The sequence below is a fragment of the Cyprinus carpio genome, chromosome B1, assembly GCF_018340385.1.
Source record: "Cyprinus carpio isolate SPL01 chromosome B1, ASM1834038v1, whole genome shotgun sequence".
Taxonomy (NCBI): Eukaryota; Metazoa; Chordata; class Actinopteri; order Cypriniformes; family Cyprinidae; genus Cyprinus; species Cyprinus carpio.
Window position 1 is genome coordinate 37,377,788 of NC_056597.1, and position 26,873 is coordinate 37,404,660.

The 26,873-nt window shown below is 36.6% G+C and overlaps 2 protein-coding genes across 2 annotated transcripts in view; both read left to right on the forward strand.

Annotated features, from left to right (window-relative positions):
- The first annotated feature begins 14,727 nt into the window (after positions 1-14,727).
- LOC122135992 (lipopolysaccharide-induced tumor necrosis factor-alpha factor homolog) overlaps positions 14,728-26,873 on the forward strand; it is a 613,569-nt gene continuing 601,423 nt past the window's right edge. The window contains exon 1 of the mRNA XM_042717382.1: positions 14,728-14,774. The gene's annotated coding sequence lies outside the window, so the exon portion shown is untranslated. The remainder of the gene's footprint in view (positions 14,775-26,873) is intronic.
- On the forward strand, positions 17,046-18,927 carry LOC109083621 (cell death-inducing p53-target protein 1 homolog). Its single transcript, XM_042717386.1, has 4 exons — positions 17,046-17,267; positions 17,335-17,388; positions 18,115-18,256; positions 18,336-18,927. The coding sequence occupies exons 1-4, from the start codon at positions 17,246-17,248 to the stop codon at positions 18,439-18,441; spliced, it is 324 nt and encodes a 107-aa protein (XP_042573320.1). The 5' UTR covers positions 17,046-17,245; the 3' UTR covers positions 18,442-18,927.

The window sequence follows — 26,873 nt, forward strand, 5'->3', positions numbered from 1 at the left end:
TTAACAGACTGCAGCACAATGTAAGTGAACTACAGTTTATCTAAAGTAGTTAAAATAGTGGGGAAAAAGTTTGAAGCAAAGGTTAACAGTCACAGCAAATTATAGGTAATAATACATTTTCCATATTTGTTATTATATACACACAAGAATGATACTGTATACATATATGCCCCTCTTTCTATCTCTCTATCTATTGCTGGCTGTGAAAACAGTAAGTTTAATGTTCTCTCTCAACACTCGACCAAAGGATGACCAATGGATATCCATTTATAATACACATTTTAAAACTGTATTGCATACCTGCTGCTACCATAGTAAAGACCCATTTCAAATATTTACATGCTTTTCTTCTCTTTCTGCTCCCAGTCGCTGTGAGCAGTTGTGAAGTATTGTTCTTTTAAATACTTTCCAGCATTTCAGAAATAAATGTGTATGCAAATTACACTGAAATACAACAGTTAACTTACGGTGTCTGGGAGTGCTCAAAAAGGGTTTAAGCACTGAATTTTGAATTGACTTCTTCTTGTAAACTCAGAGATGTGGATTTGGACGGCAATTAAATTACCACACAACCTTGGTGTTTGTCAAAAAAACATTAGGTAATTTGGCCAGGGCTGGTGAGAGAAAAACACAGACATCCTGGACTCGGACGGCAATTAAATCACCGGTTACCCCCTGTTAATGGTGAAAATCACTTACGTCCCCCTGAGAAACAATTACCGTCCTAATAGGGCTTTATACTATCTTTTTACGTGTTGTGTTGCATATCGTGCAGCTTAAACATAAAACCATGTCTGCATTTGTGATTGGAGAAACGACAAATGACAAACGACAACTGCTACTCTACACTGCTCAAAACTTGTGTTTGAATCATCAGTGGCAAATCCTTTATATATGTAAACCTACTTACATACCGTGAGTCAGAACAGCCGGGATTGTAGTCTTCTCTCCCAGGATCAGGAAACACTCCATAAAATGCACAGCACACATCTGAATATTTGGGTTGAACTGTTCTGGAACAGTGTTGTAAATACAACTTAACCACTAATTTCTAGTTGTGTCCTCTTTTGGAAGACCAAACAAAGTAGTTTCGCTTTCACAATGAAACACATGGAAGCGGCGGCAACAACGAAAATAAAAGATACGCCTTCTTCCTTTGGCTGAACATCTGGGCGGCATTATGCAAATTTTCACACACAGTGACATAGACATGTGGGGGCTTGTTTAAACGAGGCGTTTTAGAAGGGTGAGTACGAGTCTTAACTTTTAAATAGAATATCTCTTTGGGTTTGAGATTACACACAGTGACATAGACATCCTATCAATTCATGTACAGCTTGTAACATTTCACAGAGAAAGGAAACTTGAAATCACATCATATGACCACTTTAATAATTAGGGGAGCACCAGTTGCGGGCACACACACCTCTCTTTGGGTTTGAGAGCACCGGGCACAAACTAACGCGGGGTTAGTTGTACACATACAGCAGGGCAGGACTTAGGATGGTGGGAGCCCCTGGGCTTGAGTGTCTTTAACCCTGAGCGCCAGTTAAAAAAATACTCTGAGGTATTTAGAGGACAAAAAATGTCAGTGTCAAAAAAAGCTTTCGTTAAAAATTGGAAGATTTGGATCTGGCATCATTTTAAGGAAGAACCTTGGCAGTTCATTGTTGAACTGAAAAAAGTTAAAGTGAAACAAAAATGTTACAGAGGTTTTAGTTAATGGCAATATTTTTTATACTAAAAATATTTATAAAACATGTAACACTCAAAAAAAAAAAAAAAAAAAAATAAATAAATAAATGCTGGAAAGTCAAAGCCACACAATTTGTGCTCATATTTTGGGCTGACATCTAAAAAAAATTGCTTTTTAGATTTAGTTTAGGTACAGTAACTTTGTCCATTATATGTCAGCAAAGCTCAACTGGTACACAGAGCATTGGGATTTCTGATTTGCAGTTGCGGTGTAATTTTTCCCCATCAAACACTACACACAACATGAATAAAAACTATGTATCTCTAAAACAGCTATGCCCAGTCTAAATATAATTATTTATTTATATGACCACAGTGATCGTGTATTTATTGCAATGCACAAAATTCAGTTTCTTTGACAGAATGAATTCAAACTTACAATAACAAAACTTTACATGTAAACTACAGGAAAACATACAAAACCCTTATAAGGTTGCGGTCATAAAGAATTTCAGTAAACTGTTAACATAAGTGTATGAATCTTAAAAAAAAAAAAAAAAGGCATGCAAGTGCTAATATTTTACAGATTGCATACATCTGCAGATGATATACAGGCTGACTCACATACATGTATGAGTACATCTCAACAATTTTAGAGTGTAATATATAATGTAAAAGTAAATAAGGCATTTCTTACCTCATTATAATGTCATTTTAAAGATCATTCACTGGTATCTACAGCTTTACTGTACACTGTAAAAAAAAAAAAATAGTTGAGAAAATTTAAGAAATAAGGAAACTTGACACACCCAATGAGAACTTTTCTCAACCTGACAAGTGAGCCTCAGGTGTTGCAGACTCACCCACATGAGTCTCGTGTTTCCTTTATCTTTGTGTGTTTTGTACTGTACATTGCTAAAATTGTGGGAGACATTGCTTTTGCTTTTGCTTGGACCTCAAACACATCAAATTAATCTCTCAAACCTACAATATATTCCTGCAGTGATCTCACCAAATCAACAGCACTGCACAGATCAAGATCCACAGCTTGTAGTGCAACACTTGTCCCCTAAAACGTTGGACAACATGATCCAACAAAGTGCAAAGAAAAGCGGTCTCTAGTTTGTTCATTTTTTTAATGCGGTGACCTTGCATCATTTTGTCTTGTCAGGTTCTGTGTGCTGTTTTCTGCAATGTTCATCAGTGACTCTTGAACACTCTGCTAGTGGATTAATGTCTTTGATGTGAGCTTAAAGGCCATTGTACACTCCTGACATGTTTGCAGCATTATCATAGCATTGTCCGTGGCAGTTACTGATGTTTATTTCCATTTCATGTAAAACTGTGAGTACGGCTTAACACAGTGCCTTCCCTGTGTGGCTTGATACAGGGAGGAATTTTAGGAATCTCTCTCTTCAACATGGCCCTAGGGTGAAACATGTTTTATGATGAATGTAAGCTGATCGATGTAAAATAATAGGAATGTGTCGTCACAGCGCAATGCATGGAATGAAACATATTGTACTTGGTAAAATAATTTAAATAATTATTTCCTAACTGTTACTATGAATAATTTTATCAGTGAATACTGTTCTTGGTTGTTGCTCATTGTGCAGCATGTCTTTCCGCATCTTATTCAAGGGAGTTATTTTATTGGGAGCTTTCATTTCTGCAACTGTAAAGAGCAAATACTGCACAAGTATCTATTACTAAAGGTCTAACTGAATGGAATTATATTGTATTAAAGCACATGTTGTTTGAAAGACTATTTATTTATTGTTATTTACCCATTTAATTCTAGCACATTAAGTCGCTATGTCTAGTATGATTGAAATTTAAAGTGTGTATCATCCTAATTAAAGACTTAGCTTACCCAAAAATGCAAATCATTTACTTCCTTTATGTCGTCTACAAGTGAAAAACCTGTTGGTTTTGATTACCAGCATTCTTCAAAGTATCTTATTTTGAGTTCTGCGGAAAAACAAAATGTCAGGGGTTTAAAAAAAAAAAAAAAGAGGGGGGGGATTGATGTTATAATAAAAAATGACAGAATTCTGGGTTAACTATATTTTTAAGTAAATTAGTAGAAACACTTTTCACTAGCCATCACGGTGCAGAAAAATATCAGCAAATGCCACAATAAAATGCTTAAAAAATACACCTTCAATAGACCCATATCTTCCTGTTGGTCAGTTTGTCTCTTCATTTAAGATTCTCTCCAATTGTTGCAAAAAACTTTATATGATATAGTATAATCATGGTCAGTGCAGACATGTACTTGAACTTATTTTCTCATCGACTCGAACTGCTCCTTGCTATCCCAGTCAGAGAAGTATAAAAAAAAAGGATGTCCACTGCTCGGTGTTCACACATGTCTGAGGAATGAGGCCATTTCTTCTGCGATGACACTTCTCTTGGTTACTACAAAACATACACAGTGAAATTCAGTGTTAAATTAACACTGCTCGGAGCATATATGGTCCCACTCTAAAAGAGTGTTAAAATAACACTGAAGCAGTGTTAAAGTTAATGAGATAATAAAGCTATTAACTGAGTGCTGATTGAGCATTAGTGATGAACAGCTGATGATAACAAGCAGAATCACTGAAGAAAAGAGAAACACATGAACTACAACTGACTTCAGCCACAGCCTTAGATGAAATCAACTGAAATAAAATACATTAAATAACTCAAGATCTCAGCAAAAGATCAAGCAGCATCACCAGCTTCACATATTAGTTGACCTGTTTGGTTTTTTTTTTTTTTTGTGTATTTTATAAAGAAGTTTTTTTTTTATTGTTAATTGTTTTTATTTTTATTTATTTTTTCAATTTACCATTTTGGTGAATAGTGTTTACTTTAGTTGCCTCTTGACCCTTGACTTTATTTTTAAGTTAAAAAAGTTTCTCTTTGGCTGTTACAATAGTGTTTATAAAACACACATGTGATGACAAGGAGCTTATGGCAGAATCATTCCACATGCCTGAATCTCTGGTTGTATTTTATCAAAAGCTGTTGTTCTTTTATGAGTTTCATATTATAGTAGTTTTATGATAAGATTGTGAGAAAATTGTACAAACCACTTTTAGAGTTAGGGGATGTAAAGAGATCCCAATTCTGGCACTCATAGACATGAAGAATCAGCATGTGAATCTCAGCAATGGTGACAAAATATTCTGATAATGTTTATATGGTTTTTGAACATCACAAAACAGGGCAGTAAAAAGTCACAACAAAAATAACAAAAATAAAAGCAATTAGTAAGAATAAAAGAAAACACTAAGACAATGCAGCTAGATAATGTATTAATGTCGCAATGCATGCTGTGAGAGATGTTAGTGTTATTATTGGTGAACACTGAGTGAATTGAGATAATGAGTCTGTCTGATGATCATCACCATTGTTGAGATTCATATGCTGATTTTTTATGTCTGCGTGTGCAGTTGTTTTAAACTGGTGTGCAAAGTGTTTTTAAAGTTCTTTGTAATGTTTCTTTAAAATATGAGTTTGAATATGAATGAGAATGAGTTTTATTTCTTTAAAATATGAGTTTGAATATGAATGAGAATGAGTTTTATAAACACATTTACAGCAACCACAGAAAAATGGTCAAAGGAAGACGACTTCTTTAAAATATGAGTTTGAATATGAATGAGAATTATTTTTTTATTATTTTTTATAGAAGTTAAAGTATAATTTTTTTTTTTTAGACAAAGGTCAAGAGGACAACTGTTGCTTATAGTTTTTTTTTTTTATTTATATTTTGATTTATGATTGTGATTCTCTTTTATTTCAGTTGATTTCATCTAAGGCTGTGGCTGAAGTCAGTAGTGATTCTTGTGTTTCTCTTTTCTTCAGTGATTAACACATTTTTAATTAATTGCATTTTTATCATCAAATATTGTTCATCAAAAAAAAACACTAATGCTCAATCAGCACTTGGCGATCATTAATCACTTAATTATCTCATTAACTTTACAAATTCACATTTTTTTGTGCTACATTTTAGAGTGTTCAAAGGTTGGGACCATTACCTATGAACTCACGAGCAGGGTGTTGGTTACCATTAATATAGTTCAGGATTTTACAGTGATAGGACAAACTGTAAAAGACATTTAGCTTTTACATACTCGTTTGCACATTTAAGCCTGATCTCTGAGACAATATTCAGCGTTATTCCAATAAAAAGACCTGGTCCAGAGTTTAAGAATTCTCTAGTGGAAGACATCAGCAGCGTAGAACACAACTGACCAAAAATCTGAACTGTGCCCATCACAAAACAAGCTACTAAGAATGTGTTGCTCATAATTTATTCATGTGCAAAGTCAGGAACCATACATGTTTTGATTGGTGGAACCCAGGATAGCGAACATGCTTTTTTGATGGCACCTGTCACTGATACAAGTCTGCTTACTTTTTTAAAAAGGTTTTGAACTAAACTGATTATGCCCTAAAAAGCTTATATTGGTACAACACAGCTACTGAAATGATCTCAAACAAATATGATGAAACAAATAACACCACTCGATCTCAATTTACACTGTCATCTGTTTAAACTTTTTAAGGGTCAAGAGCCCAAATAAAGCAAATTCACTGACCAATGGTAAAAAATCACTGCAATTAGCTTTAAATGGGGGCCTTAAGTTAACTGATATTTATGTTGCAACAAAAAGTGAATTTGTAATGTTCTTCTATAATTATATAATAATATGTACATAAACACAAATCCTATTTTTGTTCATTTTCTAACATCCATTTGAAGTAAGTTAAAATTCATAAAAATAAGAATGTGGAAACTAAAACTACAAACCTAGTTCTCCTTGTATGCGCTTGTTATCATCAGGACCATCATTCATCCTCTTGTAACAATCACTACACTCTTCCTCATCTGTTAATTGTTTGCAGATCGGAGACATTTGTAAAAGGTTCGTCAAAGTTTAGCGCAGCGTAACTATTGGACTCACATAACTGTACCTAGATAAAAATCAACTGTAAAAACATCTCGTGATCTCAGACATATCATATGATTTATCAGCTTTAGGTGATATTATTGAACATGTTCTATGCAATAGTATTTCTAGGCAAACAATCCTCTTCACTCATCCTTGAGTCTCACATAAAAATAAGAATGTGGAATTTAACCTTTCTCTTGCAGGAGTTTCATCTGTTTGGTTTGCAGATGAACTTGTTCGTCAAACTAGACGCAAGCGTAAAACTACTAACTGGTCCTATATAAAAACGCATCTATGCTTACATAAAAAAATATGTAATAACCTCATTATGAACTTGGTTTATGCTTACGAAAAATATTTAATAAAAAAAATCCCACATCACTTGTTAAATAAAGCATTGTGATTTGTTGTTATCAAGGCCCAGAGCATGGCTGAGGAAATTGTGTGTGATATAAATTGAGGCACAAGAATACACACAAAAAAAAAAAAACAGCATCATAAATTTACCTAAAAGTTTTTACTTCAGCATGTAAATTGAGGTTATCTGTATTGCGTACACCCGCGATCCTCTTTTTAGTGTGTTTATGCCACGCATTTAAAAGAATAACGGCTGACAGTCTGAGCAAAAAAGGATAAGCTGACAGTTATAATCATGGTTTGAATGGAGATGGGACACTCAAGGAGGTGTTTGCACTAGAAATTCGGGAGTTTTGTAAACATGTTGTTCCTGACCATTGACAGAGTTGATTCTACTATGTGGAACTACTGAATCTGCATTAGCGTCATGCCTCATGACTGTACATTCAGCTCCACCCCTTATCTTTGCCATATTCTGACAGACTTTTTATAATATCTCAGTGTCTTTACGGGCAAGAGCATACTGTAAGAGAGTTCACAGCTTTCCGCCGACTGCAGAAACAAACAGGTATGTGTCATATTACACTGAGTTTAGGGGTTTTGGATTGATTTTGGATTATCTGTTTCCACAGTCAAACACATACATTTAAGATTTATGTATTTGAATTGCATATAATTTATATATGTAACTGTTCACAGTTTTAACATAACTGAAAACTTAATGTGATGCAAATTTGTCAGTCATAAATAAAACAAGTTTTTTGCAAATGTAGTTGTCACGGCGCGGTAAAGAGCGCCTAGGAAGAAACAGGGTCTGGGTCCAAATGCAGGGAAATTATTACTTTAATAAGAACAAAAAGGCCAACACGGCAAAAACAAAACAGAAACAAATCACACGAACGAGAGCAGGGGGGTATTCCAGAAAGCAGGTTATGTGAGATACCCGGGTATGTTTAAGAGTAAGTAAGCGGATAACCCCCTAGGGTACAGTTCCAAAAACGGAGGTAACTTTCAGGGTATGTTAGTAGTCATAGCAACTCACTCTCTGAACTTAACCTGCTCCTGAGCAGGTTATGTTCCAGGGTTAGTTCACTTCACTTTATATATATATATATATATTTGATGTGTTAATGAGGAAGCGCTAATATAAGTAATAAATAAGGTAATATATTATTCTAATATGATTATTTCTTTTATTGGCATATATAAGAGTTATCTGTATAAATTATAAAACACTATGACAAGGTAATGTTTAACTTATATATATGTATTTATTTTATTTATTACATGTTATATTATCTCACACATAGAGCGGCATTTTCTAATAATGTCTAAATTCTAAATAAAAATACATATCTGATATGACTTAAAATATAATTAGCATAAAACACAAAATATAATTCACATTCTCAAGGATTAAAGATTAAATGGAAAAAATTAAAATGATTGCACAGCCATCAATTAGGTGGCGATATGCACTAAGCATGTAAACAACTAATGAACAAAAGAAGAAGAAAGAAACAGCTTGACATGCTTTTTTTTAGCGTCCGTTTGCATAGTGACTTGTCGAATCGTCGCTCTGTTGAGAATGTCTTAAGTCCTAACCAGGAACATACTCTGAGTTGAATGAACTTACTCCCGAACTTGTTTTTGGAACCACATACCTCGAGTAAGCAAGGTGTGGGGTTAATCAACCGAGAGTTCAGGGTTTAGTTCACGGTAAGTTAACCCTGCTTTCTGGAATACACCCCAGAAGCAGCCGACATGCAAAACACGAATACCCATACACAATAAACAATTGCCAATACAGCCAGGCAGAGTGGTGGGTGAGAGGAAAATATATAGTCCGTGACAATGGGCACCAGGGGTGTATTCCAGAAAGCAGGGTTAACTTACCGTGAACTAAACCCTGAACTCTCGGTTGATTAACCCCACACCTTGCTTACTCGAGGTATGTGGTTCCAAAAACGCATCCGGGAGTAAGGTTTCATTCAACTCAGAGTATGTTCCCGGTTAAGACTCAAGACATTCTCAACAGAGCGACGAATCGACGAGTCACTATAGAACGGATGCTAAGAAAAAGCGTGCCAAGCTGTTTCTTTCTTCTTCTTTTGTTATTAGTTTGTTTACATGCTTAGTGCATATCGCCACCTAACTGATGGCTGTGCAATCATTTTTATTTTTTTTTCCATTTAATCTTTAATCCTGAGAATGTGAATTATATTGTTTGTTTTATGCTAATTATATATTAAGTCATCTATCGATATGTATGTTTGATTTAGAATTGAGACATTATAGAAAATGCCGCTCCATGTGTGAGATAATATAACATGTAATAAATAAAATAAATAAATATAAGTTAAACATTACCTTGTCATAGTGTTTTATAATTTATACAGATTAACTCTTATATATTGCCCAATTAAAGAAATAATCATATTAGAATATATATTACCTTATTTATTACTTATATTAGCGCTTCCTCATTAACATAATCATATATAAATATATATAACATATCATATATATATATAAAACAGGCTATATTACATATTGTTATATTATATAATGTTGTGTGCTATCTGTCACGCCCACTGAAGGCTCGCTGAAGTGAACTAACCCCTGGAACATAACCTGCTCCGGAGCAGGTTAAGTTCAGAAAGTGAGTTGCTATGACTAACTAACATACCCTGAAAGTTACCTCCGTTTTTGGAACCGAAGTTGAGGTTATCCGCTTACTTACTCTTAAACATACCCGGGTATGTCACATAACCTGCTTTCTGGAATACCCCCCAGGTGTGTGTGTGTGTGAGTGGGTAAACAGGTGTGCCGAGTGAACCAGGTGAGCAGAGTGAAGGTAATGAGTCCGGGAGAATGGAAGTGGCGCTCTCTGGTGGTGAGAAGGAGGAACACCGGGTCCGGACTCATGACAGTAGTTATTAATAAACAGAAAATGTTTTATAAGGTTTATATGACTATCATCAATAAATCCAATTTGTTTCATTCATTTTAAATAATTGTATATTGCTTGTTTCACAGCTAGCTTTTTGTTTAAGCTTTTTAAGTGCACTGTGATGTCTGGACACAAATTATTGTTATTGTTAAACCTGAGATAAAAATAATAGCCATATTATGAAAGCTGAACTTATTAACACACTGTAAAAATTATTCACTTTATTTACTCAATAAAATTGTTTAACATTTTATATCCAATATTATTAATTAAATTTAACACATTAGAATTAATTAGAAATAATCAAATTAGATGCTTACAAGCAACCATTCAAAATGAGTAGAAGAACATGAAAAAATTAAGTAAAATTTACACAAAAATATTGATTTCATTGAAAAAAAAACACAAACAAACAAAAACAATATGCTAAAGAATACTATGTTATACATGCCAGGCCAGTAGTTGGTGATCATGAAACACCCTGTGAAAACATTATATGCATGCACATGACATCAACTTTTTTACAAATTCACATTTTGTTGCTTAAATAGATCATGATACAGGCATCATGTTCAGAAGTTTGTGTCTTCAGTCCCCCAAAACAGTTATTAAAGACACCTAAAGTTCACAAACAGAAACACTGAAGGAGAAAATGGTAAATTTATAGGGTTACCATTATAGTGGTCAGTGTTTGCTTTAGTTGGGCTCTTGACCCTTGACTTTTTAAGATTACATTTTGTATGGCTGTTGTAACTGAATTATAACAGTTAGACATGCTAAGAGTAAAGATGTTCAGGTGGTGTTGGTTATGATTTTACATTATTATTGTTTTTTGGTGTGTGTTTTGTATATAGAGTGTTTTCTGTGTTTTATTTTAGTTTTATATAGAGGAGCCTGTGTTTTTAAACAATAGGAGACAAAATTTTTGATATAAAAACAGCGTATGAATCTCAAGAATGGTGACAAACAGCATATTCAGATTAACAGATGAACTGTAAGCAACACAAAACAAGCTACTAAAAATTGCACCCAGAATGCAGTGCAACATGCTTTTTTATGGTCACCATAGTTGAGGTTCTCAGCCTGATTCTTGATGTCTGTTTGCCTAAATGAAATTTGTTCTTTTTTTTTTTTTTTTTTTTTTTTAATGTTTTGATCAGAAATGCTTCTAAGAATCTCTCTGATTATGCTGAAAATACCAGACCTTACACTGCACAGCCAAAGGCCGCCTGTTGTTGATAAGACACAACCAACTCAGAAATCCAGATCAAATGATGTCCAAACAAACAACACCACCTGATCTTATTCTTTATTGGCTTGTCTAACTGCTGTATCACAATTACAGCAACCAAAAAAATTGTTCAAAAGTTTAAGGGTCAAGAGCCCAACTAAAGCAAACACTGACCACCGTAATAGTAACCACAATGTAGATTATTCTCCTTCAGTGATTCTGTTTGTTAACATAAGCTTTTGAACACAATGCCTGTATCATCTCCATGTAAGCAACAAAAACATGAATTTGTAAATTAAATTTTTGCGCTGTGTTTCTTAATCGCCAACTACTGGCCTGGTACATAGTATTCATTAGCATAGTGTTTTGTTTTTCTTTATCAAAGAAATATTTTTTTTATTATTATTATTATTTATTTGTGCTATTTGACTCATTTCTAAGCATCTCATTTGATTAATTCTAATGAATTCTTATGTGTTAAATTTAATTAATAATATTGCTTGTAATCTGTTTTGCCACAATTTTATTAAGTAAATATAGTGTATTATTTTTAACAGTGTACACCAACTACTCACACATTTCCTATCAACTATTTCTATGAAAGACGATCGAACCAATCAGAGTAGGTATGGGGCAGGTTAACATGTGCAGCCCCGCCTCTATATGCAGGCGTGCAGCCAGTGCTTCTCGTTTTTTGTCCAACAAAACCAATATTTTGTATACATTTTACTTAGTTTTTTCATGTTATTTTACTCATTTTGAATAACTGCTTGTAAGCATCTCATTTGATTAATTCTAATTAATTCTAATGTGTTAAATGTCATTTAATAATATTGCTTTGTAATCTGTTGCCAAACAATTTTATTGAGTATAATATTAGGGCTTGCATAGACTAGGCGAGTAGGCGAGTGATCGACTACTTCAACCACTAGTCCGGTGCTGTCAGAAACAATCGACTACTCGAGCATGCATTAACCATTATGCATGCACAGAGTTTGCACGTACGACGTGAATTTTAGGATTACAATATTGCGTGTAGCTGTAACTTTTAATGACTTTATCTATGTTGCATTGAAAATTAAAATAATTAATGTAATAATTAGGGTGGTGTCTGAAGCTGAATACCTTATTCGGAATGGCACCGGATATGGCTACAAAAACGAATAACGGACCAGGAATAATTCTGCCTGAATAATCGTTGAGAAGCTGGCACAGTCTGTGTGTTTGCTAGATAAACAGTTGAGCCAGGGGATCAGCGCAATATTTATACACAGAACTCTAAAGTCACGCAATAGAGTGAAGTGAATGAATGTTAAACTTTTATGAATGAAAACAGCGCAAATCAAACAACCGCATGCTGTTGCCTCTCTGTGCATCTTTCAGAAATCGAGCTTGGCAAGAGTAATTCACCTATCAATATACATCATACACGTTCTATTATTTGTATATATTAAAAAGGCAATGATTTAAACCTTAGGCTACGATATGAAACGAATGAATGGAATAAGCACAGCGCGCTCACCAATCAAACAGCCGCATTGCGCGTCTCAGTCTCTCAAAAACCAAACCAGTTCTCTCTCAAGAGTAGGCTAATAATCAACTTAGATACAGATACATTTTCTACTTGGCCTACTTGTTTGCATCTTTATCTTTTGCTGGTTTGCGCGGCACATCCACATTTGTTTGTGAAGTTCAAAAAATACTCGCTTAAAGAGTTCTGCGTAATGAAAATGTGCACACTGAATTAATTCAGGTCGAGTCAAATGATCACTAAACGTTTGTCATGACATCTTTCTGCTTGCATGATAAATATATTTTAGAAAAATTAATAATTATTTTTAGTTTAACACGACATAATTGTTCAGTGATAACTATGAAAAAAGATAGTCATAACCGGTCCTTATCAAGTAACTGTACGATGTTCCACCCGGTTTCATGCAGATACGAAAAATGTTCTGATAGTTACAGATACAAATACAGATACAAATACTGGCTGTTACATGAAAATTTTAATATATAATGTCATAATTATAAAGTTTTGACAATTTACATATGTAATTGTTGCATTAGGCTATGAATTAATAAGGTTTATTGATAACAATTATTTCATGTCTTTTCAGTTTACAGTAGCATGAACCCACGAGTAGTCGAGTAACTCAAGTCGCCTTTTTTTAAATAAGAAAATTGACTAGCAAGAAACAGTAGTCGTGCAACCCTAGTAATCCTCATTAGAGTTATCACTTTTACAGTGCAGATGATTGAGTGATATCAGGTAATTCTCAAAGTCAGGGTCAAAAGTGGTCTTAACCTGCGTTACCCTTCGTTTATTCATTTTTTTTTATTCATCTGACCATTTGTTTATGTTACAGTGTTTAATGTCAGTAATTGTCAGCAGCTACTATTAAAGTGCTCACTTTCAGAATGTTTGATTTGAAACGTTTGATGCAGAAAAAGTTAAAAACGCTGTGCAGTTTTACAAAGCTTTCATTATAATGCACAGAGGAAAAAAAAAAAAAACCTTAGCCTGTAACTCACCATGTCCCTGAAATGATTGTTTTGCTACATTAAGCTGTTCTTTTAGCTAACAGACGAAAAACCCATTCTATTTAATAAATGATTTGGGTTGATTATCCACAGGAGGATCAGGTCTTCATTTAGAAGAATTAATTATGAATTAAATAATTTATGAGAAAGGAAATTAAAGTATTGTTTTAATGTATATAGCATGACAAGACAATTATTGTTACATATAATTATCTGTCATGCAGTTGATAAATTATACCGCAATATACACATGTACACACATCTACCCAGAGAGATACCTCATGATAATACCTCAATTACGATAACTTTATTTATTCCTTCCCTTTCTAGCTTATACTTATTTGAACAATGCCTAAAACTTGGTATTACGAGCACTTCCTGTGTCTATTTGCCTCTTTAAGAAGAATCGCTTTATGTATTCTCCAATTTTAAGTCGCTTTTGATAAAAGCATCTGCAAAATGATTAAATGTAAATGTAAATGAAATCATATAAAACGTCTACATTCACTATTACCCAGTCTCTACTCCAGCTCCCATGTCATAAATTCCCAGAATGCATTGCGCTGAGACGACACATTCCCATTCTCTATACACACAAATTTCTAAACAAGCATCATAAATTTTACCTAAAAGTTTTTTTACTTTAGTTCAGCTTGTAAATTGAGGTTATCTGTATTGCATGCACCCACGATCCTCTTTTTAGTGTGTTTATGTCAAGCTTTTAAGAGAATATAAAGGCTGACAGTCTGAGACTGAGCAAAAAAGGATAAGCTGACAGTTATAATGGAGATGGGACACTCAAGGAGGTGTTTGCACTAGAAATTCGGGAGTTTTGTAAACATGTTGTTCCTGACCATTGACAGAGTTGATTTTATATGTGAAAGTTCTGAATATGCATTAGCATCATTCCTCATGACTGTACTTTCAGCTCCACCCCTTATCTTTGCCATATTCTGACACTCTTTATAATATCTCAGTGTCTTTACGGGAGAGCATACTGTAAGAGAGTTCACAGCTTTCCGCCGACTGCAGAAACAAACAGGTATGTGTCATATTACGTTGAGTTCAGGACTGATTTTGGATTATCTGTTTCCACAGACAAACACATTCATTTAAGATTTATGTATTTGAATTGCATATAATTTATATATGTAAATGTTCACAGTTTTAACATAACTGAAAACTTAATGTGATGCATATTTGTCAGTCATAAATAAAACAGGTAAGATTTTTGCAAATGTACTAATAAACAGAAAATGTTTTAAATACACAGTAATAAGGTTTACTAAATGATTATTATTGTCAATAAATCCAATTTGTTTAATTCATTTTAAATAATTGTATATTGCTTGTTCCACAGCTAGCTTTTTGTTTAAGCTTTTTAAGTGCACTGTGGTGTCTGGACACAAATAATTATTATTGTAAAACCTAAGATAAAGATAATAACAATATTATGAAAGCTGAACTTGTTAACAGATGATATGGGTCATATCGGGTAATTCTCAAAGTCAGGGTCAAAAGTGGTCTTATTTACCTGCGTTACCCTTCCTTTTATTCGTTTTATTTTTATTCATCTGACCATTTGTTTATGTTACAGTGCTTAATGTCAGTAATTGTCAGCAGCTACTATTAAAGTGCTCACTTTTAGAATGTTTGATATAAAATGTTTGACACAGATTCTTTAATTTCTTGGAATCCACTCATTCTGCTGATTTATCTGTTTCTCACAACTTAAACTCCTGGCAGATAAAATGTTGGCAAACTTGCTGATCGGGACTCTGCCTTCAGACGATCTGTTCTCATGATAACAATTGATAACACAGTTGATAATTAAGTCACACTTAAAAGAAAATTGCCTTGCCAGTGTTAAATGTGAAACTGTCACACTATTAAAGCACCTATGTTTTCTCAGTTAAAGACTGCTGATAATGGAAAAAGGACCATTTCCCCCTCCATATGCATCACAAGTGGTCCAAACCAACATATCCTACCCGGGACCACAGGTTGCCTTTCAAACCCAGCCAGGTCAGTAGACCCTCTGTTTCTCAGTTCAGAGATTATCAGTCACTGGTAACATTTTTTCATTAATGATCATGGTCTACCGTACACAGCCCACCACTAACAGTCATGACATCCAGCATAACTTCAACATCTACATCTCGCATAGATCAGAGCAGATGATACTTTAGTTCAGAAGGAATGTTTCCGCATTCCACAATGTTACTGTAAACACGCAGCATTTCTAGAAATGATGCGACTTTTTCTGACTGACTGTGATATTTGCCATCTAAATTTGAGCACATAATATTTACCATATTTGCCAGTGTTTTGGAAGAATGAGTTCATTTGAGAAATGTATAAAGTGTTTTGGTAGTTTAAATGCATTTTGAATGTGAAATGAGCTGCTGTGCCGAGATGAAAGTTGGTTAGGGGACTGTGAGAAGAGTTTTGAAAAAGTGACTGAAGTATTGAGAAAAACTAGCAATTGTTTAAAAAAAAAAAAAAACAAACAAACTGTAATTTAAGTAAAAAAAAGAAAGAAAACAATGGGCTGCGTGTCAGTGTTTCTTGGAAACACTTTTTATGCTTTAGTTATAAATATTTGTATAAATAAATTTGATAAATAAGATAAATGTAACCTTAAAAAAAGAAAAGAAAAGAAATCCTCATGTCATGCCACCATTATGAGATGATGGTTGTCTGTTTTCCAGCTCCAATGGCCACAGTTTACCAACCCCAAGCTGCACAGATGCTACCTATGGCTGCAGCTCAGCCTGCATTTGTGCCTGCCGCTGGTGAGTGTTGATGTGCTATGAGTCTCTAGTTCTGTGGGTTTTCATCACCAGCTTGTTTCTCTTTCAACTCTTTCAAATTCATATGGTCCCGGCTCCTGCACCGGCCCAGGGTGAGCAGTAAACCCTTAGATTACTCTGTGTTCAAGTACTAGAAGGTTTCAGCAAGCACAAGATGTATCTGTGTGACATGTTAGAGATTTAAAATCACATTATTATTCATTTTCATCAGTATTAGTTTGTTTTGTTTTTGAGTGCACTGTGATGTTTGGATACAAATAATTATTATTGTAAAACCTGAAATAAAGATAATAGCAATATTATGAAAGCTGAACTTGTTAACAGATGATATGAGTGATATCAGGTAATTCTCAAAGTCAGGGTCAAAAGTAGTTTTATTTATCTGCGTTACCCTTCCTTTTATTCGTTTTATTTTTATTCATCTGACCATTAGTTTATGTTACAGTGTTTAATGTCAGAAATTCTCAGCAACTACTATTAAAGCGCTCACTTCCAGAATGTTTGATTTGAAATGTTTGACACAGATTCTTTCATTTCTTGGAATCCACTCATTCTGCTGATTTTCTGTTACTCACAACTTGAACTCCTGGCAGATAAAATGTTGGCAAACTGGCTGATCGGGACTCTGCTTTTAGACAATCAGTTCTCATGATAACACAGTTGATAATTAAGTCACACTTAAAAGAAAATTACCTCAGTCATGGCTGCAGCTTCTGCCGCTGGTGAGTGTTGATGTGCTATGAGTGTCTGGTTCTGTGGGTTTTTATCACCAGCTTGTTTCTCTTTCAGCTCCAATGGCACAGCCTGTAATTCAGATGTTCCCGGCTCCTGCGCCAGCCCAGGGTGAGCAGTAAACCCTTAGATTACTCTGTGTTCATGTTTCAGCAAGCACAAGATGCATCTGTGTGACATGTTAGAGGTTTAAGATTAAAATAATATCAGTATTAAAGGGGTTCTCTACACTGCTCAAAACTCATGTTTGAATCATCAGTGGCCAATCCTTTACAATATTTTACACATACAACCTACCTGCAAAAGTCCTTGCAAATTTGGAATTGCCGCACTTTATAGAAAGAGACACCAGCATTGTAGGCTACTGGTTTAGGAAACAGTCCTTGTCCTTGTCATAAAATGCGCTGCACACATCTGAATATTTGGGTTGAACTGTTCTGGAACAGTGTTGTAAATACAACTTAACCACTGATTTCTAGTCGTGTCCTCTTTTGGTAGAACAAACAAAGTAGTTTCGCTTTCACAATGAAACACACAGTGACTCCACGATATGGCGCCGGTGGCAACAACTTTCTTTGCGTGAACATTTGGGCGGTGTTATGCAAATCTTCACACATCGTGACATAGACATGTGGGGGCGTGTTAGAACGAGCCATTTTAGGAGAGTGTTGTTGACTCTTAACTTTTATAAAAAATATCTGTTTGGATTTGAGACTTTAGTCTTTGCAACTTTACAGATCTTCTTTATGCACCAAGAGCTTGTAACACTCCAAAGAGAAAGGAAAAATTGAAATCGCATCATATGACCCCTTTAACTCTTTTTCTATGTACTTATAGATGCAGTAGTTATTCCACCACGTCTGGCTACTGTTGCGGGGCGGATGAAATGTCATTACTGCCAGAAGGAGGTTGTAACAGAGACGAAATATGTCAATGGCTTGATGGTGTGGGCCATCTGTGCAAGTCTTGGCTTTTTAGGGTAAGGAATCGTATTCATCAGATATTGAATGTATCAAACTGATATGAGAAAAGAAAACACACTAATTTTTTCATTCCAGGATCTGGCCGTGTTGTTTGATTCCATTCTTTGTGAAAGCCTGCAAGGACGTACAGCATCGCTGTCCACACTGCAAAACCGTCATCCATGTGCACAAACGCATGTAGCTTGCTCTGAAACAAAGAAAATCTGATAAACCAAAATAAAAACTTTGAGTGTCAGAAATGGCAGCATTATCTGGACTTTAAGGGGAAAGTGGGGTCGGTTGCAACACTTTTTGCATTTCCTTCTGTTTCTCAGAGATTGTGCGTGTTAGAAAAAGCCAAAATTTTAATGCTTTAAAGCTACATCTGTCAGCTGTAATGTCTGAACATATGATAATATATGTACAAATTGTTCTTGAACAGACAAGATCAAATGCTACAATTGACCCCAAAACAGGGGCAGTTGGGACATTCATAAAAATGTTATAAAATCTTTCTTTAACATCATTTTAAGAAATAAATCTGTAAAATAACAGAAAAAGAAGTGGCACCATTAATTTTATGTGCATTTCCATTCATTCTAAAATACAATGCAATGTTGTGAAAAATACAGGTAAAACACATGTAAAAAAAAATGGAAATAAAACAAAATATTTGTTGTAAAACAAATAATTTTCCTCACATTAATACAGGTAGGTGTGCCTTATATTTACAGATTTTTTTTTCTTCAGTGCATGCTATAAAAGTTTTTCTGATAGCATGCTTTATGTAGTTTTTATGCGAGTCTAAAAGTCATTTGATGTCAATTTGACAAAATCACCCAGACATATTACATTTTACTTAAGAATTTTGTTAGTAATCAATTGGAAATCTTGAAAATCTTGAAATATCAGATACAGTTTAATCTATAGCTTCAATTTACTGTAGTTACCTCCCAATTTTTTCTGTGCCCCTCTGGCCACCTTTATTTCCAGGACACCCTGATGACATTTTCAACATGCACAGTAAAGACAATTACATTCACATGTGCATGTTCGTCTGCATTCTCTTAATAACTAAGTTCTGAAGTCACTTATCTCTTTGTCACTAACTGACAAAACTAGATAACTACTCTGATGTGAGGAAGTTACTGTAAGTGATGCAGCTAAAATCTCACTTATCTTTATGTCTGAGAGGGATAAAAGCCAGTTTATCCACCTCAACCCACAGAGAGCATTCCAGTGACTTCAGCTGCTGTGGCTCCAGCGGTTCAGTCTACATCACCTTCATATTAATTACTCATTACTTACAAGCATTCAGAGTGAGCAAATTTTAAAGACTCTTGAAGTGAACCATAAGAACCATAAGACATAAATAAACATGCGTAAAATTTTTTTTTTTTTTTTTTTTTTTTTTTTTTGGTTATTTATTCGTTAAGGGAAATTTTAAGGTTTTATAATTGTGCAAACATTATGGGAATATTGCTTTTGAATAACCCTACTCTGAAACTTCTGAAACAAGTATTAACATTTAAAAATGCTTAGATGAACACCCAACTAAAATATTTCTGGAAAACATTTCATAAATGGGACCATGGACCACAAAACCAGTCATAAGGGTCAATTTTTCAAAATTGAGATTTACACATCATCTGAAAGCTGAATAAATAAGCTTTCCTTATATGTGCTTGTTTTATTGTTATGATATTTGGATATTTTGCAAATATTTGAAAATCTGGAATCTGAGGTTGCAAAAAAAATTTATAAATATTGAGAAAATCGCCTTTAAAGTTGTCCAAATTAAGTTCTTAGCAATGCATATTACTAATCAAAAATTAAGTTTTAATATATTTACAGTAGGAAATTTACAAAATATCTTCATGGAACATGATCTTTACTTAATATGATTTTTGGCATAAAATAAAAATCTATAATTTTGACCCATACAATGTATTTTTGGCTATTGCTACAAATACACCCCAGCGACTTTAGACTGGTTTTGTGGTCCAGGGTCACAAATGATCTATAAAAAAATAAATAAAAGCAAATGAATTGAACTAAGATAAAGGGTGAGGGAAAATATACCAGTCCATCTGCAATAGGTTTCAGTGTTTTTACAGATATGTCATCTTCACTTTACCCCAAATATGGGTCTCCATCGACCACAGCCCAGTTCACAGAGGTCCTGGTCAATGCAGGCGAGTGTTCAGCACAAAATACCAATCATTTCTGTTTTAATTCACCTTTTGAGGTTCACACCGAACACTAGAGTGTGAAATGTGCTGAATTAATTGTCATTAATTGTAATGATTTTTAGTTTTTTTAGTTTTTTATTGATTTGATCGTTATTGTAGCTTCTAGCTTGCAACATTACCTGTCCTCACTGTCTGGAGGAATAATTAAACCTTATTGAGAACACATAGCTCCAGATTTACTGTCCAAATGTTTATTTGTTACTAGAATACTTACAATCCTCTAAACAAACATCACACAGGTATGTGTCATATATTGAGATTCTGGTGTTTTAGATCGAAAAAGATAGGAATCATATTTTTTATTTTGCATTATGTGCATCCACAGTCACAAATGTGATGTTTGGATACAGATAAATGTTAGATGAGAACTTGAGATAAAGATAATGACAATATTAAAGGTTGACTTCCACAGCAACCTGACTTATATTCTTCATCTCTGCCCTCACCCTCGCTGCTTCTATACTCTTTGATCATCAACAACTTCTAATATAACCTCATTTTCTGATGCTCTGCTCTCACTATCATCAATACCTTCTGAAATAGGTACTGCTTTATATCGTCGTCTTCCAAAAAACATGCAAACATCCACCAAAAACATGCATAAAGGCTATTACACAGCCTGCAAATGTTGAACAATAGTGCCAGCTATTCAAAAATATGTATTCCATAAAATTACTTTGTCATTTACGCATGATGCAATTACAAAAAACTGCACAGCCCAACACTTCATTATAGTGATTTGTGACATTAAAGACAGCAATCAGTCAGTGTGTTATTTTTATTGTTGCTTTGTGTTATGTAGATCTGTCACATGACTGAAGCACTCATGTTTTTTCTCATTCACAGATTGCTGATAATCAGACCAGGACAATACCGCCCTCGATATCCAGCAACACCGGGGGTCCGTTCAGTTCAGTTATATTATCAGCCAGTTGTAACCATAGTGGTTTAATAATGACCACCTGCAAAGAAAGTCAAGGCGCCCAATGTAATCCAAACAGTCCCATCATCTAGCATTGGTGAGAACAGATGTTTAATGTCTGTTGTTAGACTGTTTAGAAGGAAACTGAAACAGTTTAAAGGATTAGTTCACTCCAGAATTAAAATTGAAGGTCCAAATTGCAGTTTCAGTGCAGCTTTAAAGAGCTCTACATGATCCCAGCTGAAGAATAAACTTCTTGTCGAGCGAAACGGTCCGTCATTTTCTAAAAAGTTGTTTATATTTTACAAATTTACAACGCAAGCAATTCTTTCTAAAAAGACAGTTTGAGGGTTTCTAGAGTGGTGTAAGGAATTTATTCGGAAAAAGCCTAGAAATTACCATGTAAAATGTCTGCTTTTTGGCATTTATGCTTTTTCAAAACATCAAGAAATCTTGTCAGAAAAAAATATTTTATGGTATGCCATCTGAGACAACCAAGACGCCATAAACTTTATTAAAGGTGCCATACAATATTTTAAATTGTTTTCTGATATCTACATAGAAGGTATGTGGCTTAGGTAAGGGCAAAAATTATCCAGAAATGGTTTCACATGTCCATTAACAACCCTAGGATTTGTCCCTAGAATGAAATGGTCTGTTATTACCTTATTTGGAAGGGTCATGAATAATAATGTATGGGGGTGTATTGTTTGTGAATGGTTTCACATTCCACTAGAGGTCTCACTTCCCCTTATCGTCACCCCACTTCAGAACTGCATTTCCCATAGTCTTGTCTGTTTCATCACTGCTCATTGCACTCAGCTGTCCCTGGTCATTAATCATTGCACTCAGCCAATTCCCCGTTAGTATTGTAATCACCTGTCTATATATACCTGGTTTGTTTCTGTCTGTGTCACGGAGGTCCTTGTTGAATGTCACCTTCTGTTTCGAGTTTCCTTGCCTGAGTTTGTGTTTCTTGTTTTGGACTGATAACCTGGATTTGACCTTTGCCTGGATGTTGTCTGATTTTGGATCACCCCAATAAACATACTGCTTTTGGATCTACCTGTCTGTGTGCGTTTCGTGACAGAAGGACTCCGTCACGCCTAGATCCAGCGATATGTTTTTTGAGGATTCTCCCCCAGCCATCGAGCGGGAGAGAGAGAGGGGGTTTGAGGGAACCCGCCTGCTTTTTTTTTTTTTGTTGTTTTCCGCGGGACCCGGGGAGGTCGCAGAGGAGTGAGTGGTCGAGAGGAGGTCCGGCATCGCTCTCCACCATGGCTCTCCGTCGACCCTGGACTCGTGAGGGATGGATCGGAGACGCCGTCTCTCCATCAGGAACGGAGAAGGGGGAGGAAAGCACTCGTCTGCCGAGACTGTGTTTGCGGAGGAGAGGGCGACGGAGATGTTTCTCTGTATTTTGCTATGCTGTCCAAGATCCTAGACGTTCCCAAGGGTATTAACGTCACCTCTGCTGAGCCAGCGCCACAGCACAAGATGGTCGCCAGCCCTGCGCCACAGCACAAGATGGCCGCCAGCCCAGCGCCACAGCACAAGATGGCCGCCAGCCCAGCACCCACAGCACAAGATGGCCGCCAGCCCAGCACCACAGCACAAGATGGCCGCCAGCCCAGCACCACAGCACAGGATGGTTGACTCAATGCCTGAGTCTTCCGTCAAGGAGCCACCAGCTCGCCATCATAGAGGGCGGAGGAGGAGGAGACAGGCGTCAGCCGTTCCTCAAAGCCCGGAGGGGGGGTCACCCGAGCAGGCCGCTGCCGTCCAGGAGGACGTGTCCAGAGCGGGCCCGTACTGCCGTCCAGGAGGACGTTCCAGAGCGGGCCGCTGCCGTCCAGGAGGACGTTCCAGAGCGGGCCGCTGCCGTCCAGGAGGACGTTCCAGAGCGGGCCGCTGCCGTCCAGGAGGACGTTCCAGAGCGGGGCGCTGCCGTCCAGGAGATAACGTTAGATGAGAACCCGAGATAAGGCCACTGCCGTCCAGGAGGACGTTCCCGAGCAGGCCGCTGTCGTCCAGGTGGACGTGCCCGAGGTTCCCGAGGCGGTGCCTGATGCCGAAGCGGTGCCCGATGTTGTTCCAGAGACCGAGGCGGTGCCGAGGCACGGTGCCCGATGCGGAGGCTGAGGCGGGCCCGATGCAGAGCTTGTATATCGTCGGTGCCCGAAACCGAGGCCGTTCCCGAGGCGGTGCCCGATGCCGAGGCCGTTCCCGAGGCGGTACCCAATGCCGCCAGCCGTTCCGAGGCGCGGTGCCCATGCTGTTCCTTTGCCATTTACGCATGATGGTTACCGGAAGCTGCACGGTGGCCGATGTTGTTCATTATAGTGATTTGTGACGGTGGACGCCTTAACGATGCTGTTCAGTCAGTGGTTATTTTTATTGTTGCTTTGTGGAGGCCGAGGCGGGGCCCGACGACTGTTCCGCAGGCCGTGGCGGTTCCTCATTCACAGATTGCCGGAGGCCGAGACCAGGTCCAATACCGCCCTCGATATCCCACAACCCAGGGGTCCGACTCACTCGGATTTTCAGTTTGGTTGCCCGATCAGCGCAGGCCGATAGCGGTGCCCGTGTCCAGGACCGTTCCCTGCAAAGTGTCCTTGTCCCATGCCGTCCCAGGCCGCTCCCGGGCGGTGCCCGAGCCATTGGTCGTGCCCAGAGGTCGTTCCCGAGGCTGTTGAACCCGAGGTCGTTTAGAGGCGAAACTGGAACGTTCCCGAGGATTAGTTCACTCCAGCCGTTAAAATTGAAAGGTCCAAATTGCAGTGACCAGTGCATCTTTAAAGATCTCTACATGATCCTGGCTGAAGAATAAATTCTTGTCGAGCGAAACGGTCCGTCATTTTCTAAAAAGTTTGTTTATATTTTACAAATTTACAACAACAAGCAATTCTTTCCAAAAAGACAATTGAACTGCAACCGGTAGAGTGGTGTAAAGGAATTTATTCGGGTCCACCGTGGCCACCTGGACTGCCTGGTCTGCTCGTGGTCCCCTGATGCTTTCGGGTCCACCATGGCCCCCTGATCTAGTCCGAGCCACCTGGGCTGCCATGGTATGCCATCGCTGCCAACCCAGTTCCCATACACGGGCCTGGCCCGCCATCCCACCCCCTGTTTGCCTCCACCATTTCCACCTCCCTCCTGGTCTACATTGTATGTGGCTTTGTTTTGTTCTGAGGAGCATCCTGAAACGGTTTCACTGCTCATTTAGAGGGGGGGTAGTGTCCCGGTGTCTGGTTTGTTATTACCTTATTTGGGGGTCCAATAGATGGTCTCACTTCGGATTTCGTCACCCCAGTGACTAAAACTGCAATTCATCGACTGGCCGCTAGAGGCTGGCTGCAAAAGGGAGTCAGGTCCATAGACTCCCCATGTTAAAATGCCCATCTTTACAGCATTAAGAAAAAAACGTTTAGCCAGCCCCCGTTAGTATTGTAATCATTTGTCTATATATACCTGGTTTGTTTCTGTCTGTGTCAGGGGGGTCCTTTTTGAATGTCACCTTCTGTTTCGAGTTTCCTTGCCTGAGTTTTAAAGTTCTGTTTTGGATGATAGCCTGGATTTGACCTTTGCCTTGATGTTGACTGATTTTGGATCACCCGCTAAACATACTGCTTTTCGATCTAGGTGGGTGTGTGCTTGACAACCAGTTGAGCCTTTTTGATATGATGTTGAGCTCTGCACTAAAACTGCAATTCATCGACTGGCCGCTTGAGGCTGGCTGCAAAAGAGAATCAGTCCCATAGACTCCCCATGTTAAAATGCCCAACTTTACACGAAAAAAAAACATGTTTACAGCCTGTTCAAAAAAAGATTTTTGTCTATATAGCTAATTTTGCCCTTCATGACAACTGTGAGGGGGTGATTTTTTTATATAAGTAATCACAGTAAACATGTACATTATTTTAAATTATATATACTTAAATTTCTGGATAATTAGGGCGTGTTGAGTGACAGGTGGATTGCCGCTGCTGACACTGGCGTCGTGCTAGGTGGGCGTGGCTTCAGCAACCAGCTCCTGCCTTTTTGCCCATTTTCAAGTATCCGGGAAAGTCGCGCGGTGACGCGAACCAACTGAAGACTCCCTGCACAGAGACATCCCCCTCACAATGAGTCTCTTCACTGGTTTTGGCAGTTCTTTCCCTGTTCTCTGTGTCTTTGTGAAAAAGTGCCAGTTCCCTAGTATGATTGCATCACATTTTGTTGGTGTAATCTATAGATTGCTCCTGCTGACTATATCCAGCCTCTCACGAAGACTTCAGATGACGCCAACCCTTGAGAGGACTTCAGATGAAGCTGACTCTGAATAAACATACGAAACTGATAAATTGTCCTTGCATTGTAATCAGCATGATCACATTATGTAACCATTGCTTTAAGTTGTTCATTGTTTCTGTAAATATTTAATTATTTCTGAATACATGATCTTACTTAACTGCATGATTTGTATAGCCTAATTTTAGAACATTTCTGCCATGAACATTACTTTGGCACAGTTACCAGAACTCTTATTTTTTATGTAGAAACATTTATTTTCTGTAAAACTGCTTTGAAACAGTGTTTATATTAAAAAGTGCTATACAAATAAATGTGAATTGAACAAAGCTTGATGCATAATTTTTTTTCTCCTCTCCAGATCATCGGGGAAAACATATATTGACGCTCCTTTCTGTGAGTGACTGGAGCACTCACGTGCAGCACAGCAAACTATAGTGGAGACTGTTCAAGGACAACATGCATTATAGTTTATTATAAATATATAAATTGATTGCTGTAAATAAGTGCATATCAAAAGTCAACATACATAAAGTATATGATTAAATATGTAAAAATGTTTTTTTTTTTAAGTTGTTTTAAATTGGAATATACTACAAATATATTTTTATATAGGCTATTAATTAGGGGTGCACAAGAATCAAAAATTGTTATATACTACAAATATATTTTTATATAGGCTATTAATTTTGGATGAATTTTCTTGTCACAAACTTAACATTTGTGCATTTTTAATAATCTGACAATAAATATCTAAAGGCTAAAGTCTAATCTGCATTGTAATCACACACAACATATTTATAATATATATGTAGATTCTGAACATGTATGTACATGATTGTGTTTTTTTAGAAAAAAAACACGTACTTTTGCGTGGTTAGTGAAAAACTAAAATATGTTAAATCACTTGCAGGTAAGGCTATATAAACACATATAGAAAATTGGTTTCCCGGGATTTTTTTGAAAACTGGAGCTTGATACAACAACATATTTTTTTTTTCTAAATGATGTGAATTTCAAATTGTTATACTCACTTACATTACCAAAAAAAAATTACAGTATTGATTTAACTTTTTCTATTTCAATTGCCAGCTAACTTCCTTTTTTGAGGTCTACGTGAATCACGTGATGATAGAGCGTTTTGGACTATCATGACGCACACTCTCCTGA